The sequence below is a fragment of the Panthera tigris genome, chromosome A1 (assembly GCF_018350195.1).
Source record: "Panthera tigris isolate Pti1 chromosome A1, P.tigris_Pti1_mat1.1, whole genome shotgun sequence".
NCBI lineage: Eukaryota > Metazoa > Chordata > Mammalia > Carnivora > Felidae > Panthera > Panthera tigris.
In genome coordinates this window covers 7296949-7309665 of record NC_056660.1, presented here as the reverse complement: position 1 = coordinate 7309665, position 12717 = coordinate 7296949, and the positions used below count along the sequence as shown (strand labels likewise).

Below are 12717 nucleotides of genomic sequence, written 5' to 3'. Positions count from 1 at the left end.
CAAGTTCCATTTCCATCTTCCTCTAGAGCCACCGCCCCATCCTCAACCCAGGGCCCGCCTCCCCTTTCTGATCTCGAGGTCTGTCACTGAAAACTGGAGACAGCCTGTCCTGGGGCACCGGGCCACCCCCCTCCTGGAGCCCAGGGAAGGAGCTGGTTCAAAGCCAGCCCTTCACATTCACCGTGGACCTGTTTCCTCAAGGCCATTGCTCCCCCCTGGGTGCCCCAAACCACAGTCAAAGGCAGAACCGGTGGGTTGCTGGTAGCTAAAGGATGTGAAACTTCACTCACCCACGGGTTCTTGGAGGAGCGTGTCAGCCAAAAAACTCAGAAAACGTCAGGATCATCGATAATAAAACATTAGTTGGGATCCAATTCGTGTATGCTTCAAAGTATGGTGGCTTCCTTTATATATTGGTACAATGCCCCCTCCTGGGAGGCGGACAACTGGTCCCCGGTGTGAGACTGGAGCTCAGACTGAGGAAGACGGAGGGGGAACCAGGGAGCAAGCAGAGAATCAGACCGACTCTCATCTGTCTCCGGCACAACCCAGGCGTCTTGATCCGGGAAGAACCAGGAATGCCCTATCGTGGGAAGCCAGATGGCACACGCCTTTATTCTAGGAGAGCCGGAGAGAGAGCCTGTCCTCAGCTTGACTGAAGGAAAAGACCAAAGGTTTTAGACATGAACCCTGCCTGTGCCCAAAAACCCCAACTGGAGCCTCTTTCTCATGAAAAAGGCGAGTGTTTGCTTTGCCTAGACATTGGAAGTCCCGCGCTCCCCAGGGTGTGCGTATGGGTGTGTGTGTGTGTGTGGAGGGGGGGGGGGATTGGCAGGGAGCCGTCTGGCAGGAAAAGAAATGGCCCAGTTTTCCAGGAGGCAGAATAGGAGTCTTCTGAGGGTCGTGAGAACCCAGATCCTCTGTCTCCCATGTCCCATTGCCAGAGCAGCAGAAATACTCCACTCTGGGGCTGTGCCCTCTCTGCCTGGACAGAAACCCCAGCGCGTCCTTCTCGTCCACGTAACGCATGAAGACCCTGCATGTCCCCCCAAGGAGGGTTGGGGTGTTGACTCTAAGTCCTAGTGAGCTGTGGGGGGTGTAACAAGAACGGGCGAGGACATAGGTGCTGGACCCTAGCCGGGACTTGGATGCTCTGCGTCCTCGGAATCTCGGACGCACAGTCTGATAGAATTTGCCTCAAAGCAAAGCAAGGGGGCTGTTCTGAGAGAAGGCCTCACCATCCTGGTGGGCATTTGTTCCTAACAAATACGGTAGATAAAAAGCAATTGATAAACATTATCAGTCAGGGCGCAGCGAAGGAAGGACGGAGTTCTCCCGCTCTCGAGAGAGAGTTGGGAGAGAGTTGGTCGCTGCCCTCGGGGATGGTGGTGGGGACCACCAGAGAGCGCTGCTGGGGGACCAGATCCAGGGCAGGAAGGGAGCCCTGGTGGGGGGGAGGGTCCGGACTAGAGGCACAGTGGGGGTGGGGGGGGTGGGGTGGGGTGGGGGGAGTGCTTTCCTTCCTTCCTTCAGACATGGAGCCAGTGCACTTTGGCCAGAGCCCGACCAGAGACTAGGGAGTGTACGGGCCAGGGGACCCAGAAGGCAGAGTCCTCTCCGGCTTAGGGTGCAGAGAGGGACTGGTGGACCAGCGAGGACAGGACCTCGGACCGTCATCCCTTCCCCGCCCTGACCCAGCCGGAAGTCTCAACCCAGGTGGGTGCCTGTGCAGTCCAGAGCGAGGCCTGGGGTCCAGAGCCACGTGGAGTTCTAAGAAAAAAAAAAGTTTATTTAAAATTTTGTACATAAATAAATAAATAAATATCTTCTGGTATTACAGAGACCGTACAACGACAAGCTAGACCAGGGCGGGGCAGGCATCTGGGGTCTGGGGAAGAGGGGGTCTCCAGAGGCCCAGAGCCCCGGGACCTATTTAGGGGAATGCAGAGCATCTCCAAAAAAATGTGAGTGGGTTTCCCCGACCCAGAGGCCACGGTGGGGGGGGGGTGGAATTTCTCTCGTGGGAGGGGAGCTGCAGTGCCAGCGAGGCTTGATTAAGGGGCAAACGGGCCTACTGACCATGGAGTAGGCCCCACGAGGAACGGGGGGTGGGGACGGAAAGGAAAAGAAAACCAGTAACAACAAGAGTTCCTAAGCGTGTGTGTGGGGGGGTGGTCGTGGAACAAGTGGGTATGGAGAGAAAGAAGTAAAAGGGGCAGGGTGGGGGTGGCCAGCGGTTGTCGAGGAGTGAGAGGTCCAGCTTGACCCAGGGTGGAGGGGAGTAGAGGAAGCGAGAAAGCCTGAGCCAGTCCAGAGAGGTCGCGCGGGGAGGCGCCAGCGGCCAGCAAGGCGCAGGGCCGGCCGGCATGCCCGCGGGGCCCGCTGTGCTGCAGGGCTGAGAAAGACCTCAGCGCTTGCAGGATTCACAGCTTGGCGTTCGCTTTGGAGGGCCGCCGGCCCTGGGGTGGGGATACCAGCGTCAGGTCTCTGCCAGGCTCTTGTCGCTGCCCAGGGTCACCCCCCCCCCCCCCCGCAAACCCTTGCCAAACCCGTGCGTGGCCGCGGCTTGGCAGCGGGTGCCTGGGAACCGGTACTTCGTCCCAGGGCCAGTCTTTGAGACTCGGGGAGGGCCTGGGGTGGGCGACCTGGGCAGGCGTGCGCCTAGGGAGTGACCGTGAGATCCCGGTCGTCTTTCCCCGAAGAGGACGGAGACATGGGCAATTCGTCGTCATCCTCGGAGCACTTGGCTGAGGACAGCGACGCGCATTTGCAGCTCTGCGGCGCGCCGGGGCCGGCACCCGCGCTCCCGCCGCCTCCGCGGTGGTTGCTGCCTTTGCCCTCCTTCTTGTGCTTCACCCGGCGGTTCTGGAACCATATCTTCACCTGCTTCTCGGACAGATTCAGGTAGGTCGCGATCTCAATGCGGCGTAGGCGAGACAGGTACATGTTGGAGGCGAACTCGCGCTCCAGCTCTAGCAGCTGCGTGCTGGTGAAGGCGGTGCGCATCCTCTTGCTGCTGGGCAGCTGGTTGGAACTGCTGTCTGAAGGGGGTGGGGTGCAGAGAGGGAAGCGATCAGACTCCTGCGGTGAGGGCCCGATCCTCCGGTAGGCGCCCAGTAGAATCCCGGGACTTCCGTCTCTCACCCACCTCTTGGCCCCAAACGAGATGCACAGCAGCGTTACCGCGGGCGCCTCCTTGCTGAGCGGCGGGACCCCGGTACTCCCAGAGTCACACAGCCTCGGCACTACTTTATGGGGCGCCCTGAACCTTAGCCCCCGCTCCCTCCTGCGCGCCGCCTCCGAGACCCGGACCTTCTGCCCTCACCCTCCCTCCTGGGTCCTGTCCCAACCCTCCAAAGGCACACGACCCTGATTGCACACCCCCACCCCCACCCCCCGGGTCCCAGCGTGACTCTCCTCGTCTCCAGAACGCCCAGGGACCCTCCTCTCCTATCCCTGGCTCGCCAACTGTCATCGGGTCCCCTATGCCCTGTCCCCCTGCGCAGCGTTCCGGCTTACCCACGGAGATGCAGTGGAACTGCCTGGGGTCGGGAAGTGGATAGGAGGTCTGGTAGAGCGCGGCGGCGGCGGCGGCGGCGGGGCCGTGAGCGACCCCGGGCGACACGGCCGAGTGCTGGCGGCCTAGGGGCGCGTGGCAGTACTGCGAGCCGAAGGGCGGGAAGGACGCCTTGAGCAGAGGCAGCGCGGGCGGCCCCGGGGGCCCGTGCAGCTGCGAGGCGGTGACGCAAAGCGGGCACACGCACAGCAGCCCAGCTTTGCGCGCGTGGCAGGCGCCGGGCGAGAGGCCGTGCAGGGCGTGCGGCGGGGGCACGGCGTAGGGAAAGAGCGGCGGCGGGCTGCCCTCCGGGGCTTTCTTCTCGCCCGCCTCGCGCAGCACCAGCGAGTCCACCAGGAAGGAGCGCGGCATGGCCCCGGTGCGCGGTCGCCCCGCCGCCAGCCGGCTCGCTGCGCCCCGCGGACTCCGCGGCTCCCCGCGCCCTTCCCCGGGCGGCGGCCGCGCGCTGTTGCCGGGTCGCGGGAGGCCGGAGGCGCCGCCGAGGCCGAGGCTGAAGCCGCCGCCGCCGCCGCCGCCGCCGCCGCCCGAAGAGCTCGGGGTGCTGGCCAGCACTAGTGGTGCTGAAAGGCGCCGGCGGCGCCGCTTAAATAGGACTATTGCCATGTGATGGGCTACGCCAGGAGCGGCCGGGGCCTCTCAATAGGGTTTTTGTGCCTTTTCTCTTGGCATTCACTCTGCACGCTTCCTCATTATTTCACTTGTTAACTAAATGAACTGCATAATGTACTCTATTCTTGTCAACCCCACCCACGCCGTAACAGGCGCCCTCGCCCCCTCCTCTCCCTTTTGCGGGTTTATTTTCTCATTCTCCCGCGATTTAATATTCTTTTCTTTCTCTTTATTCCTTACTCCCCTTTGGCTTTGCACTGGCGATCGGCAGGTTTATCTTATTGATTTTGTACCCCCACTGCCTCACTTCCACAGATTCCCATGGGCGCACACCCCATCTCCCTGCGCATTCCGTCTCCATCCCCTTCTTCTCTCATCTACCCCTGCTCCCCAAGATCATGCTCCCTCCACTCAGTTTGCTCAGTTCCGCGTGGTGCACCCCGCGGGTGTCCCTACAGCCGGTGTCTGATTTCCACCTGTGGAATCCCTTCCCCTCTCCCTGAGGGGGAGGACCCGGGGCTCTGGCAGCCGAGAGGCGCTGCTGGAGAGAGAGAAAAAAGGGGGCTCGGTATTCCTTATCCAGCGCTAGTCCCAAGGCTGTCTTTCTGTTTTAAGTTTCTCCGAGTCTTAACTCTGATGCTGCCCTTAACGCCCAGTCTTTGTTCGGTAGATGTTGGTCAGCCATTCTCTTCCTTTGGACGGCAGTGCTGTGGACGTCAAGTGGAGGATAGCCTCTGAGAGTCTGGGACAGGGACAGGGAACGGGGAATGGAAGCCTACACTGCGAAGATCGAGATCTGGCACCCCAGCAGAAGAGGCGAGTGTAGATGCTCTGCTGGGCGTAGATCTTTCCGGCGCTCTCTCCACTCGCCCACACTCCCATAGACTCGCGGGTGCGCTCGGAAACCAGTGCTTTCCTGAAGTTTGCCCCACAGGAGCGGGGCGAAGGGCAGTTGTATTCCCAGCTCCTGCTGCTTTTGCCCAACCCGACCGACCTCCCCTGTCCCCAGGACCTTCTCCTGCCGCGTCGCTCTCTTCTTTCTGGCCACACAATGGTTAAACAACTTCAAACGCCTGGCGCTGTGTACACAGCTTCAGCCTTTTAAATAGTCCCCGGACTCAAAGCTGCTTCGCCAAGGAACTTTTTCCATACAATGGGAAATTAGCATAAATATTTCGAATTTACAGCCCCGGACTTTTCACCGAAGTCGGTTACTTTCGATTTTATTGGAACCAAATCGCCGCAGTCACCTGCTCAGGGCTCTGAATGGAATTGTGAGAAATAAAGGGGGAAGCTTTTCCGCGGCGGGGGTGGGGGGTGGGGGTGGTGGAAATCAGTGCTCGGGAGCAAGACTGCCCCAGATTGAAGCATTTACATGGTTTTTCATCATTGGTGACATCTTTACGATAACAATAGCAACAAATTATAACTGATTAAAAAGCAAAGGGACTTTGTGCGAAAACAACCGATTCCCTAACAAGGACAGGGGCAATGGGGGAAAATAGCCTGGACGAAGCTTTTAGCACGTTTAGCAGGAGGAGTAGGGCTCAAGGCTTCCTTGATTGTTTGGCATGGGGGGTGGACAGGAGACCAGTGCTGACCCCAAGGCCAGGGTCTCCTCTCCAAGGCTCCCCGCCTAAGGGTGGTGCTTGCAAACTAGCCAGAGTGCATTAGTGCAGCCTAATGTCAGTCCTAATTGCTCTCTGGGTAATTTGTGCTGGCTTGGACCGCTGAGAGTGAGCCGAGAGCGGGGAGCAGGGCCGGAGAGGCACCCCTCTCCCGGGCAGTGGCGGGTGGGAGAGGCGCGGGGCGCAGGCGGGGCTCTGCGGGGTGAAAGGGGCGGCCGCTGAACCCCGGAGCCTGGAGCCCGCGAAAAGGGGGTGCAGAGGTCTCTTGGGAGCTGCAGCCCGCGCCCGGGGAGGAAGGGGTTAAGAGCCCCTGAATGCGAGCAAGGCCAAAGCTACTGGGAAAGAATATCTAGGGGGGAAAAATAACCAGTTTTTTTTTTTCCCCTCCAGCCTCTGGACCTTATTGAATGTCATTGAAGAAAGTTTTGAATGCCAGATAAAGAGAGGCGAATTAAAGTGTGTGACAGCGGAGGATAAGCAAACACAAAGAGAACTCTGTCACACTTTGGGGCAAAATCCGTGGGCTTTTTACCAAGTCTCTTCGCTATGATTGAATTAAGTAATAGGAAAACATTTTCTTTCAGTTTAGAGCCATTAGACAAAAACTTCAAAGCGAATAACACTTTTTAATGTGCGGCCCACAATGGATCGGGTTTTGTGCTGAAATGTTTAAATGGTTTGTTGTGCAACTCGGCGCGGGAGAGACCCGGGCCCAAGCAAAATAGCATCCCCGAGAGCGTTTTCGGGAGGCCTGGAAAGAACGCACACTTAATCCGCCATCGCTAAACCCGGCGGGCTGCGGCCGGAAAGGGGGCTCCAGCTCGACAGTCCGGGGCCGCGGGGCGCGCCCCAGGAGTTGGGGGATTTCAGGAAAGTGCGGTGCCCACGGAGGAGAAGGCCAGGCAGGAGCTGGGGCGCGCGGGCCGCGGGGACTCCGGTGCCGCCCGGCGAGGGGCGCGAGCTCGCCCGAGGGTCCAGTGCCTCTCAGCCCCGCGGCCTAGCTCGGCCGCCTGGTTTCCGGCCGCTGCCCTCGCACCTCGGGGGACCGCTCCCCAGGGGACACTCTGGCTGCCCAACTGCTTTCCAGTTCGACGCGCCTTCCGGGGCTGGCTTCAGCTGGGTTTGAACTTTACTCACCCGAGCGAACGAACGCCTCCTTGGGCGGGGTGGGAGGAGGCGGTGGGATTAACCTGACAGCCAGAGAGAGAGAGAGAGAGAGAGAGAGAGAGGCCCCGGGGAGCCCCTCGGCCTGGAGGGCCCTGCTCTGCCCCCAGAGCCGGTTTTCAAGTGTCCATCACGGACAGTTCAACATGGAATAATTTCTGTGGTCCCGCTCTTTTCTTCTCTTTCACACCGCCTCCTTTCCTGTTGGTGGAGAGCGCTGGCCGTTTTTCTCCTGGAAATGCATCTCTGAGATATTCGCAGCAGACACATCCCCGCAAAAACTGCAGACATGGGGAGGGGGGTTGAGGGCTCCTTGCTCCTTTCCATCTTCAAGTGTCACTTTTCTTTAAAGGGAGGTCAGCGCCCCTATGAAAAAATACCACTTCTTCCTCCCCACGTTCCCCAGTCAGATTCCTTGTTTGATAAATGCCTTCTAGCTTTCTGTGTCTTCTACTCATGTGTTTTTCTGTCTCGGTCCCTCCTCCCCCCACACTGAAATACCTGCCCCACTGAGGATCAGCATGTTTGTCTATCTTGTGCATTACTGTGTCCTAACTCAGAGAAGTTTCTGGCACATAGTAGGGGCTCAGTATATATTTGCTGGATAAATAAATGAATCCTGAGGTATGACTCAGGAGGTGGCATGGATAAGAGGACTTTGTGGTTTACCTGCTTAATACACCGAGGCACTCAAGGGTATGCCGTGGAGCAACTTACTTGCAGGAACTGTCTGACTCTTCTGTGGCCATCACGCCCTCTGCATGCCTGAGTCATCACGGGGTGGCGGGGGGGGGGGGTGCGGGGAGGGCCCAGTATGTTCAAGTGAATGGCAGATCTGTAGGTACCCAGCCCCCCTCAGTTCCTTGTTCCTTCGGAGAGGCAAGATGGCCCCATTCAAGGCAGTTCGGGGTACTGCTCTGCAGGGGTTGGATGGACCAATACAGGGGTTGGATGAACCTATTGGTAGGTCAAGCCTAGGGGTTCATCATCTAGGTGTTTTCATCGTGTGCCGGAGATGGGGATAGTTAGAAAGAAAGGCAATGTGTCATATGCCCTGGAATTATCAGCGACTATTTCTGCTTTTTCTGGGTTGAGGCAATGAGGGGGGAAATTCTCCTTGCAAAGAAAAGGATTGTTCCCCTGAGCAGGCCAGTACTGACTCAGGCAACTCTCCCAGGAGAGAGCAGTCTGTTCACTCGGGCAAGGGGGCGGGAGAGCGCCTGGTCCGCCAGGGCATAGGGAATGTACCTGGGAGCCAGGAGTGGAGGAGGGCGGAGAGGGAGAAGTGAGTGCCTAGACATGCGTGTGAGTGGTACTGGAGGTTAAGGTGCAAAGGGCCCTGCTGACAGGTTTGAGCTTGATCCTACTCAGAGATTTAAAAAAAAACGTTTATCTGTTTTGAGAGAGAGAGAGAAAGACAGAGCACACGTGGGGGAGGGGCAGAGAGAGAGGGAGACCTAGAATCTGAAGCAGGCTGCAGGCTCTGAGCTGTCAGCACAGAACCCAACGCAGGGCTTGAGCTCGAGAACCGAGAGATCACGACCTGAGCCAAAGTTGGACGTTTAACCGACTGAGCCACCCAGGTGCCCCTATTCAGAGATTTTAAGCCAAGGAACTTAAGAAATATTACTGGAAGCAGTAGGAAGTCTTATAGATGGGGCCAGAGAGGGGGCCAGAGCAGGATCCAACGGAGAGTTGGCTTGCAAATGAACAATTTACTGCATTATTGAATGAACAAAGGTAGGGAAACAGGCAAAGAGAAAATTAGTTCAAGTGAGGGAGAATGACCACCTGAGAGCTGGAGAGGAGACAGGAAGATGAGAAAAGAGAAATCTTTGGGAGAATTTGAAGAGAATCTTTGGGAAAATTGGTGAGACCAATTAGGGGTGTGTGTGTGTGTGTGTGTGTGTGTGTGTGTGCTGGAGGGGAAGGGCATGAAAGACAGAGGGCACCAAACACATGGATGAATGCTTGGGTTGCTTGTTTGAGGGAATACATGGTACAATAGCAAATGCAGAGACAGGGACCTCAAGAGCAGGACCCACTTTTGCTTGGGGAGGTACAACATTACCTCCATGTTTGGGAAGTGTTGCATTTAATTTTGTTTTTCAAAGTAAACTCTGCCCTCAAGGTAGGGCTGGAACTTAGGACCCTGAGATCAAGAGTCCCACACTCTACCACCTGAACCAGCCAGGCAACCATGATGTGTTGCATTTTAATCCTTAGCCTCGGAGCATTCTGCTGATGTCCCAGGATGAAGATGCGGTTCTAAAGTTGAGTAGAGAGATGAGGGATGGAAAGAGAGATTTGGAACTTACGTCTGCAAACACAGTAGCTTTAGTCTTAGGATGGATGAGCTTGGGGCTGGGGAGTGTAAAGAAAAACCGGGATTATAGATGTATCCCTGGAAGCAAACATTTTTGAAGAGGTAAGTGGAGGGGGGTGGTCCTTGCAAGTCAGAGAGGCGTTTTCTGTATCTATCTTGGATCATTAAATGATCTTTAAGATAGAAACTTCATCCTGGGAATAGTAGAGCAGAAAGATGGGAGGAGCCTGGGTCCCTGAAGGTCAAGGACCTGCCTACGTATTTTACGTGAGTGAAAGATAAATATTTATCATTTTTATTATTTGAATTTTCTATTACATGCAGCTGTATCTAATCATAACTAGTGTGGTCTCCAGCCCCTGATCAATCCAGATAATAAGAATCAAGTCAAATGAAGGAACCAATGGTAATCATGTCATAGCCTCTGGGACATCCTCCTGTTCTCTCCCATCTAGATTACAAACCTTTAAGGGCAGGGATAAATACTTATTTATATTGCTGTCACCAAAATTTCTCATGGCTTTTGGCACATTGGACATTGTATATGTTTAATACATTAAAAATTTTTTTTAAACATTTATTTATTATTGAAAGACAGAGAGAGACAGAGCACGAGTGGGGGAGGGGCAGAGAGAGAGGGAGACACAGAATCCGAAGCAGGCTCCAGGCTGTGAGCCATCAGCACAGAGCCTGACGCGGGGCTAGAACTCACAAACCGCGAGATCATGACCTGAGCCGAAGCCGGACGCTCAACCGACTGAGTCACCTAGGTGCCCCCGTTTAATACATTTTTTAATGTTGGCACTCATGGCGATAAGAATGATTTGTCCTTGCTTTGTACCTATTCACCGCATCCTAGGTGCATCTTGGTGAGCATCACAAGATTTCATGAGTTCTCAGCACTTTAGCTTTCTATAGTAAAAGTGGAATGATCACCCCTCCCTTGAAAGGATTAAAAATGATGTACCTGTAACCCGAATATTATGGCTTTCTGGTCAATGGGTGCAGGGGAAGGCAATTAATGTCAATAGCCTAGACTTCTGTTTGAATCTTGCAGGACCTCTGGCCTCACTTTTGAGATGCCTCCCTTTCTATCTCGTTTTCTGGAAGTCCTTCATGGGCTCACATGCTTACAAGTGCCCACAAGTGCCCACAGGCCAGTCTGTGAGCTGGCACCTACCTTGACACCCACCGTGTACTTGCCCTCCAGGGAGTTTTCTTCTCAGTCCGTGTGCTCAGCCTGGGACAGATCTCTGCTCCTTCCACATCTTGTCCCGGGACCACTGTTCCTTCCTTAAGTATTGGTAAAGCACTTGGCACGCCGTCTGAGACAGAGCATGCCCTCAGTAAATGCGAGCTGTGTGTATTCTTTCCTGGGTGGCGGGATGCAGGAAAGTGGGTGAGGCCTTCTTTTGGCATGGATTGTCCAGCCTAAGTCGTTCACCGCACACCTGTTCCTTTTGTCTTTGACCCTGACATCACTGGAAGCAGAGATGATTTCTGCAGGGATGAGGGCGTTCTCTTACTCAGGGACCATGAAGATGAATGTGTGGAACATCTTGACTGAGGATGTCAGTAGGAAGTGTCGATAGATCTAAAGAACAAAACATGGTGGGTTTGAAACAGAACCAGTCTCCTCTCGAGAGTTTTCCAGCTGATGAGCGAACCCCTGACCTTTAAGCCCGGCCTTTAGAATTAGTACCTGTTTCCGCCTTATGGATGACAGTGCCTCTCGTGAGGCTGGTCTGAGTTGTCTGGCGAGGTGCCTATCAGGAAACTTGTTTTTGAGTCCTGCCAGTGTAAATGTTCTGTCTCGTCCTTCTTGCTCTGCGGTAGGAGCCTGCAGCTCAATGATCAGCCAGGTGGCAGCATAAAGCAATAAACCCACGGACAGGGGAGACCTCGGTGGCTGCTCAGTCCTCTCAACACACGCTCCCCCTTCCCCATTGTTAGAGCAAACCTCGGACACATCCCAACTTCTCATTGGGCACATCTGCTCCCAACTTCTCGTTCTCTGAAAGCCTTGGGCTCAAAAACGTCCCCCAAAGCAAAAACAAGCCGCTGGAAGAGAGAGAGAGCAGAGAACTTGTCTAAGGCTGAAGTTCTGTGGTATGCCATAGAGAGCGGAGTGGATTGGTTTTAAGAGTCCTGAGGAGTCCTGTGGTCATCACTCTCATTTCCATGTCCACTCACATAGCCCCAGTTTTGTTCAGCCAAGCATTTGGGTTAGCGGTTTCACAGAGCCACAATGAGCAGGTGATTGATGATGGCCGCGTCCTCATTACGTTGTGGATGATAGGAAGGGGCAAGAGGAAGAGAGGGGTTCTCAGAGAAGGCAGCTGTCAAGACACCTCAATTCTTGTGGGAGCTGCTTTGGGATTTTCTTAGTGATGCCCTTAACCCTGGCAGGAGGTTGAGTATTTCTGCCCCTGGTACTGAGAAGAGTAGAGGCATAGAGAAGCCAATGGATCACCATGTCTTGAGGTCACGTACGGTTCCAAAGATTATGTCCTCGCCGTTTGGTTAGTTCTCCTCATCTTCGAAAGAACCCTGTTTTTTTTTTTTTTTGTAGTTTTATGGTTTTATTAACACAAATACGACACGCACACAAGCTGTCTATTCACTTTCTTCGCTGCGCAGCTGGCATTGGGATTTGTGACGCTGATGGCCGGCTGGGCCACTCTTTCCACACTGGCTTTGTGGTTCTTGTTGGAGACACCGTGAGAAATCTCTGCACTGTAAGATCTGTCGGGCACGGGCAGCACTTCAAGCTCCTTGACGCTGTGGACTAGGAACTTCCGGAAGCCACTGGGCGACACGTGCTTTGTTTTCTTGTTGTTCCCCTAACCAACCAGGCTGGGCATCAGGATCTGGCCCTCGAATCTTCTGCACACCCTATTGTCAGTATCTCTGGGCTTCTCCCAGTTGTGCTTTATTTTGACACATCGGTGGGAATGGTGCCGGATGACCTTCTTGGTCCTCTTTTTAACGACCTTGGGCTGCACCAGAGGTCTGAGGGCCACCATGATGCCGAGTCACAGATGGCCACCACCTCCGCAGGCAGCGCCGAGGAAGAGCAAGAACCCTGGTTCTCAATTCCCACGAAGAGCATTGCATCTGTCACTAGTTGCTTGAGTAATCGTACTTGTAACTGTACAGATCTCTGTGTCATTTTGGGGCACCGGGTGAATGTCTCCGGTACAGCAGGTCACGCAAAAAGGGAAGCAAATTAAACAGAATCCACGGGGGATTGTTTATTAGCGGGTCTGCTCTGAGTAGACCCTGTGCCTCAGAGAGAAGTCCTATTTCCAGCTAACAATGTAGAATTAGTGAATAAACTGAATTCCTAAGAAAAGTCACTTTCTTTTACTTCTCCAGCTATGAAGTATAAGGCTAATCCCATGGAGCCGTTC

At 55.0% G+C, this 12717-nt stretch overlaps 1 protein-coding gene and 1 pseudogene across 1 annotated transcript; both read right to left on the bottom strand.

Moving 5' to 3' along the window:
• Positions 1–2661: 2661 nt before the first annotated feature.
• Positions 2662–3928, bottom strand: GSX1 (GS homeobox 1). Its single transcript, XM_007074393.2, has 2 exons — positions 3520–3928; positions 2662–3041 (listed from the first exon to the last, which is right to left on the bottom strand). Exons 1-2 carry the CDS (start codon positions 3926–3928, stop codon positions 2662–2664), a joined length of 789 nt encoding a protein of 262 aa, XP_007074455.2.
• Positions 3929–11920: 7992 nt separating this feature from the next.
• On the bottom strand, positions 11921–12330 carry LOC102964183 (annotated as a pseudogene).
• Between the last annotated feature and the right edge of the window lie 387 nt (positions 12331–12717).

Coding starts and splice junctions, on each gene's coding strand:
- GSX1 (XM_007074393.2), bottom strand. CDS start 3,928: ATGCCGCGCTCCTTCCTGGTGGACTCGCTGGTGCTGCGCGAGGCGGGC. Junction 3,042..3,519: donor GTTCCACTGCATCTCCGTGG/GTAAGCCGGAAC, acceptor CACCCCCTTCAG/ACAGCAGTTCCAACCAGCTG.